This window comes from Hypomesus nipponensis, chromosome 22, assembly GCF_054491055.1.
Source record: "Hypomesus nipponensis isolate SF chromosome 22, ASM5449105v1, whole genome shotgun sequence".
NCBI lineage: Eukaryota > Metazoa > Chordata > Actinopteri > Osmeriformes > Osmeridae > Hypomesus > Hypomesus nipponensis.
In genome coordinates this window covers 18319360-18325918 of record NC_140382.1, presented here as the reverse complement: position 1 = coordinate 18325918, position 6559 = coordinate 18319360, and the positions used below count along the sequence as shown (strand labels likewise).

General features: G+C 41.2%; 1 protein-coding gene across 1 annotated transcript; it reads right to left on the bottom strand.

Annotated features, from left to right (window-relative positions):
* Positions 1–120: 120 nt before the first annotated feature.
* Positions 121–5303, bottom strand: LOC146237016 (polyunsaturated fatty acid lipoxygenase ALOX15B-like). Its single transcript, XM_084687063.1, has 14 exons — positions 5268–5303; positions 4226–4421; positions 4051–4129; positions 3621–3743; positions 3330–3433; positions 2896–3068; positions 2626–2769; positions 2228–2431; positions 1969–2055; positions 1681–1850; positions 1425–1546; positions 831–931; positions 527–697; positions 121–422 (listed from the first exon to the last, which is right to left on the bottom strand). Exons 1-14 carry the CDS (start codon positions 5301–5303, stop codon positions 243–245), a joined length of 1890 nt encoding a protein of 629 aa, XP_084543189.1. The 3' UTR covers positions 121–242.
* Positions 5304–6559: the final 1256 nt, after the last annotated feature.

Sequence of the window (6559 nt, the reverse complement as noted above, 5' to 3'; positions counted from 1 at the left end):
GCATCACACTAAAACAGGTCGTAGGAATGGGTACTTTTTGCTGAAGTATATGTCAAATATATCAGCATTTGGTTTACATTCATGTATAAATCATATTCACTTCTGTAATGTATCGTCTCAATGAAAACTTTAATTCAATGTTACTGTGAATGAAGTCAGACAGGATACAACAGGAGCATATTCACATCTAAACCCAGAGCAGGTACCAGATGCTGATGCAGGATGAAGCCCCTGTCTGCTGTCTAAAGGGCCACACTGTTCTCCATCTGCTCAGGATCCAGGTATGTGTAGGGAACGTCCAGACTGGAGTTCCTGGTCTTGACAGATTCACTGAAGGCCTTCAGCTCTGCTTGGAATTCCTTTATCAGCCTGCAGGGGGCGTCCTCACTGAAGTGCTCCTCTGGGTATTCACCAAGAGGGACCTGGCCAAGACATGAAGAATATGTAAGTTATGGATAATCATTTGTCTCACAAGACCGGTGTCAGTTCACCTGCCAGGGACTGGTGGAGTCTTTGTTGAACTTACAAAGTCAGTGGACTGTTTGCTGAGTAGCCACATAGTGGCCATGCCATGCACCGTGGTGTTGACGTCTGCCAAAGTCTGCAGCATGGTGCTCTCAGAACTCTGCCCCTTAGTGGTGGGAGGAGGCAGTTGCAGGGAGATCGGGGTGTTGAGCGGCCAACCACCATAGTCAAACTTCAAAGAGGCGAAACAGCTCATTTTTATTACCAGGTTGATGTTAAATACTACAGAGGAAGAACTGACTGGTAGTGACAGTTTGGAATTGCTTTCAATCTTCAGTTTTCAAACTTTTTACATAGAATCCTACCTGTCCACCATTGACAGCAGAGTGCTGGACAGAGCCTGTAAAGATCACCATGGTGACAAACTTGACGAGTTCCGCCACAGTATTGAAAGAATCAGGGATTCCTGGAAACGGAGGAGGCATGAGAAGAAAGGCCAAAAAGGCTTTAATTGAATGTTATAGAACCTGAAGGAGACATACATATTTTCAACAAGATAAATGTTAATACAAAAACATAACAGGCAGAAAAGTATATATGACAATGACAATGATTCATTGCTATGATTTATGTGAGTGACGCGTAAATTAGCAAAGGTTGCAACATAACACTGTGTGTTTCAAGACAATCACAATATATTAAAGGCAGGGTTGGCAATGTTGTTGAGATGCAGTTTTTGTCATATTTGCCAGAATAAACTTCTGATAGCAACCAATAAATCTAAAGGTTTGATGGTCAAATAAAAAAAATCTAATATATGTGACTGATCACATGACTGAAATAAACATAATTAATCATTTAGTTTGTATCAAACTTAATGGATGGAATTTTCAACCCTTGTCTAGGTTCACTAAACTTACCTACCCTGCCTTTAACTAAGGTGCTCTAAACTGTGTTACCTGAGCTGTCCCTGGACAGGAATCCATGGATGAAGATATCCTTGATCCAGTTCTGCAGCTCAGAGTCCTGCTGGACGTCAGAGTCTGACTTGTAGTAGTGACCGATCACTCCCTGGACAAACCTACTCACAAGCACAAAAACGTAGAGCCAAGGTCATACAATGTACTTTAAGTGGTTCAGGATACACCTCTCATCTGCTGTTTGTAAATGTTAACAGTTGTACCTGTGGATCACATCCCATAACAACATACACACCTGTGGATCACATCCCACAGTCTGAGCCCATCGTCTCTGTAGTAGAAGTTGGGGATGGATTCCAGACCTCGTGCAGCGATGTCCTCCGGCAGACAGAGGGAGCTGTAGGTCAGAGAGGACAGCGCTCTCTGCAGGATAGTGAACATTCCCTCTCCACCCGACGCTGAATACTAAACAGAAAATCAGAAATAGATTTTGTTTTATACAAACCTAACCTTTTCCCACATGATTGGAATATGTCTACGGAATATGTCTAATATGCATTGTGTACAGTAACAATGTTCTTGCCTGAGTGAAAACTCCTTTTTCTGATATCAGTAGAGATCTGGCCAGGGCATTGATTTGAAGGGTATAGCGGGTATGGGGAACCAGTAGCTGAAACAGGACAAATCATTTCATAAATATAAAAAACTGATGGAGATTAATGATGTTCACATCAAGCCTTTGGATATGGAAAACATTGCCTTACAAACCAACGTGAAAACAGTAATAACGTTTCATGCAACAATTATCACAACATGGAGGCCATTTCCTCCAACCTGCTGACCTTGTAGAGGGGGTGCACCATGGGAAGGTTGCGCAGCAAGGCCACAGCGAACACCTCGCTGAGGAGGTGGGTACGCAGCAGGTGGACGTTCAGCTCGTGCTCATTAAAGTGAGCGCTCCTCACGAAGATCTTGGCCATCAGCCAGTCGTACTTCGAGTCGGTGGGTAAGAAGATGGGGTTGTCCTCTCCTGGTTTATGCTTCAACTGTGGAGAGGAGAGACAAGAGGTCAGGCACAAACTGTGGAGAGGAGAGACGAGGTCAGGCACAAATAAATATAGTCTCTGTTTTTTCATAGGAAGACATACTCAAACTGACGGTAAAAAAAACATAGTTCAAAACATGATGGGACTATTACAATTGTTTAAACTGATGCCTTGGACTTGTATTATCAGATTACCTGGATGGCAATGGGTATCAGTTTGTCGCGCGGGGTCTTCTGGAGCAGAACAAGAGGAGCCATAAGGTACTGCTGTTTCCCATTGATCACATTAGCGGTCACTCCATCCAGCTCTTTGTAGTCCACCAGGTAAATGTTACCCTTCTGTTGGAGAGAGGAAAACTTCCTGAATGAACAGAATCTCAACAACATCTTTGGGGGACTTGGTTGTAGTTTCTCAGTCTAAAGGATATTTTGTGCTACATAACCTTCAGGTAGGAAGTACAGTACCTTGATTTCTCTAGTTAGGCTCTTTGCTCCATGCAGGGAGGCCCTGACCATGTTGTCGGTGACGGGGAAATTCTCCGGCAGCTTGGAGCACCGTCGGATGATCATGGGGTTGAATCCGTTCAGGAACTGGTAGCCAAAAAATTCTTCCTCTTGCCAGTGTTGCTGGACGTAGTCTGTTGGAGACAGAATATTATTTTATAAAATGTGTAAAATGTTGGGTTTTGTTGAGTGCTCGCCATACCCCACCAAGTCTTGTTGACATTCGAAGTATGGGTGCTTGTTTGGCATCTCTAACTTCGGAGAAATTGGGTATTCAGTATTTCCTGAGAAATGTTATCCTCTCTAGCATCCCTTAAACTGTAGTTATGCCTACACTAACTTATCTGGCTTTCTTGTGGTGAAAATTAAGCAGACATCTTTTAAAGCAGCCTCACCTGATATCATTGTTCTGTGAGAGCTGAAAGCATTGCGGATGTCGTCGATGCTCTTCCAGGGTTCCTCCACGTTTAGCAGACCCTTTAGCATCATTTTTACGTGGCTGTATTATTGCAAGAACAATACACATTTTTAGAACCGTATTTAATAACAAAAATCAATTTGGATTCAGTGAGGATTTAAGTAAAATTAGACCCAAGTAGATGAAAAGCTATGGTGGTTAGCTATGTTGGTGGGGGTATTCTGTATAGACATACAGTACAGACAAGACAAAAAATTATGAAACTTACTCTGCGACAGCTGTTAAGAGGAACTCTTCTTCCTTTCTGAAGGAGAATCGGACCTCGCAGGGCAGAGACAAGGGACCCTCAGAGTTCATGCAGTGAGGTAAACCTTCTTTATACAAATCCCATCTGAAGAACAGCACAGAATGAAATGTTATGACATGCAATAACATAATCTTGTTCAATGTACTGAGTCCATGTATGCATGTTTGCAGATGTAATGACCCTCATGGCTATCCTCTGAACTCTGTACCTTAACCCCTATGAAATCACCTGTGGTCCCTGACCCCTGACCCTGATGACCTCACTTGTAGTCCCTAACCCCTGATGACCTCACTTGTAGTCCCTGACCCCTGATGACCTCACCTTTAGTCCCTGACCTCTGACCCTGATGACCTCACATTTAGTCCCTGACCTCTGACCCTGATGACCTCACCTGTAGTCGTGGGCTCTTCCATCAACCTCCTTCTTCCTAAACTCCTTGACCACAGGATGGTCATCAAACGCTCTTTTAGCTGTACAAAGAAAAACTGTTTTTTGTTAAACTCCAGTTCCTCCAGTCATGTCTGTAATGAGTGTGGTGTGTGACTGTGTGTGTGTAACCATCTGACCTTTGCCCTCTCTGAAGTAGTGGACCTTGTTGTCTGAGATCCACCTGTAGACAGGGAAATGTGCTGTGTGATTCTCTGGGGTCATCACGGTGACTTTGGCACAGAACCAGTCGTCAGAAACGACCAGAGCTTGCTTGTCCAGTTCCAGCATCACCAGCTCTCCCAGGGAGGAGGGGCATTCAATGGTGAATTTATACTGGGAAAGAAGAGAAAGTGAAAGAGAAAGTGCAGTTCCAATTTTTTAAAAGAATGACAACGTTAAAATGAATGGGACAACTTGCAAACAAAAAAAGATTTCACATACTGGGAAACCTACTTAGATAGTTAGTTTATCATCATGTCAGAATCCCATTACTCATTTACATTACTGAAAATTGGTATACATGCCTTATTTCTCATGGGGAACAAAAAATCCTCAAGGATCCATGAGGTCCGCCATAATAGATTTTGCTGTACAGGCAAACTTTTGGCACAACCTCCAAAACAATTCTCATCATGAACCATATATCGACTTGAAATTTGTTACAGATGTGTACAATAAATGTCCTTATTTAGGGTCAAATTGAATAATGAATGCAGTGCAAAATAGCAATTTCACCTTGATATCTAAAAAGATCACTGAATTGCAGCTGTTAAAACTTTGGCCAAATCTTATAATGCTTGCCACAGGAGAAAAAGCTTACTTTTTTATATAGTAACTGACTGCAATAATTGCTCAATTGGCTAAGATAGTGCTCTGCAATGAGCAATGTCACAGGTTCAAGTCCAGCCACAGTCTTTTGGCCTGTCATCATTTTGATTATCTGTTTTGTAAAACAGAATGACAGCATTCTGAAGAACCATACTCAATTTCACCTTGATATGTGAAAATAGGTTTGAATTACAGCTGTTTAAACTTCAGCCAAAAAGTTCCATACAGCTGTTAAAACTTAACAGATAAATCTAACAATGCTTGCCACAGGAGAAACAGTTTACTTTTTTATACAGTAACTGAACACAGTGGTTCTCAACCAAGACAGTACACAGTAATGAGTAAGGTCACAGGCTCAACTCCAGCCATGGTCTTTTGGCCCGTCATAGTTTTGATTGTTTGGTTACTGTAAACTGGATGACATCATTCTGAAGTTCCACACGCAATTTCACCTTAAAATGCCAAAATATGACTGAATAAGAGCTGCTTAAATTTGTCCCAAAGCGGCAATTTACATTTTCAACAATATACATTTCATAATATTTTCCCATTTTGCGGAGGAACCTGCATCGCTGCTTGCCGCTATATTATTAAAGTTATCATTGATGCAGGTTTTTAGGTTTATAGATAATGTTTAAATTGACTAAAACTGTTGCAAATTATATTATAAAACATTAACATTTGAGAATTTCTTTAAGAAATCATACTGCAACACTTTGTTCTTAGAAGCATAGTAAGTCTTTTTGTATAGCTACCACCAGTTGTAGATATGAAGATCGGTTGGGTTGGCTTCTGTGAAACATCTCTGTCACAACTGCCCGTTTTATATACATGCAAATATGTGGCACCTCCAGATTCCATGAAACTCAAAAAAAAGGGGTTATGACAGTGATGAATGAAACCAGGAAACAAATGGTAGCATTTGTATATTAGATTCAACACTGTAAGACTGGGTGTCTTACCCCTCTTCTCATATGCTAAGCCTCCAACAACAGGATTCCCAAAGCCCTTATTTTCCACCAGTTGCATTGTCCTACACAATTTAATTTCTCCCACTTCTACTTTATATATGGGTTTGGTTTAAATATTAACAATTCAATTATCTCAACAACAAAAAACAATCAGTTAAAAAAATTGTAAGTAGATCATGTATTTTGCCATTGTGCTTCCTTGATAGGGAAAGAATGAAGGATGCCATTTAATTCCAGTAAGGTTAAAAGCCAGCTTCATGTGCCAAGTATGCAGGAAAACAACATTCCTGTCCAGGAAACACTGAACACTGTGGTGTGTTCAATAATTCCTCTTAGACAACAGGTTTCTAATTTGAATAATCCCATTAAAACTCCACAGTTGTTATGTTTTGATCCATCTGTATTACCAGCCGGCCTTCATACAGCATGTGGTCTAGCCTCTTCCGAATCCTGTTAAATTTGCCTGAAAACGCCTAAACAGCATACCCAAAGTAAATTGAAAGTTGTTCTTGAACCAGTTGGAGTACATGCATGTAAATAATCTGACACTCCGAAGTTATTTCTCCTGTTGTCAGGACCCCTGTCAGTCCTACTGGTGTTGAGTAATAGAAGCTTGAACACAAGGAAAGTGAACATTTCTATTTCCGCCTAGATTTTGTTTTGAAAACAGAG

What these genes read in the sequence shown, in the direction of transcription:
- LOC146237016 (XM_084687063.1), bottom strand. Translation starts at nt 5,303, where the DNA reads ATGACGGGCCAAAAGACCATGGCTGGAGTTGAGCCT. An exon ending in CCATGGCTGGAGTTGAGCCT is followed by an intron (nt 4,422 to 5,267) that starts GTGACCTTACTC and finishes CTTCTTTCCCAG; the next exon opens with TATAAATTCACCATTGAATG. An exon ending in TGGTGCACCCCCTCTACAAG is followed by an intron (nt 2,056 to 2,227) that starts GTCAGCAGGTTG and finishes GTCCTGTTTCAG; the next exon opens with CTACTGGTTCCCCATACCCG.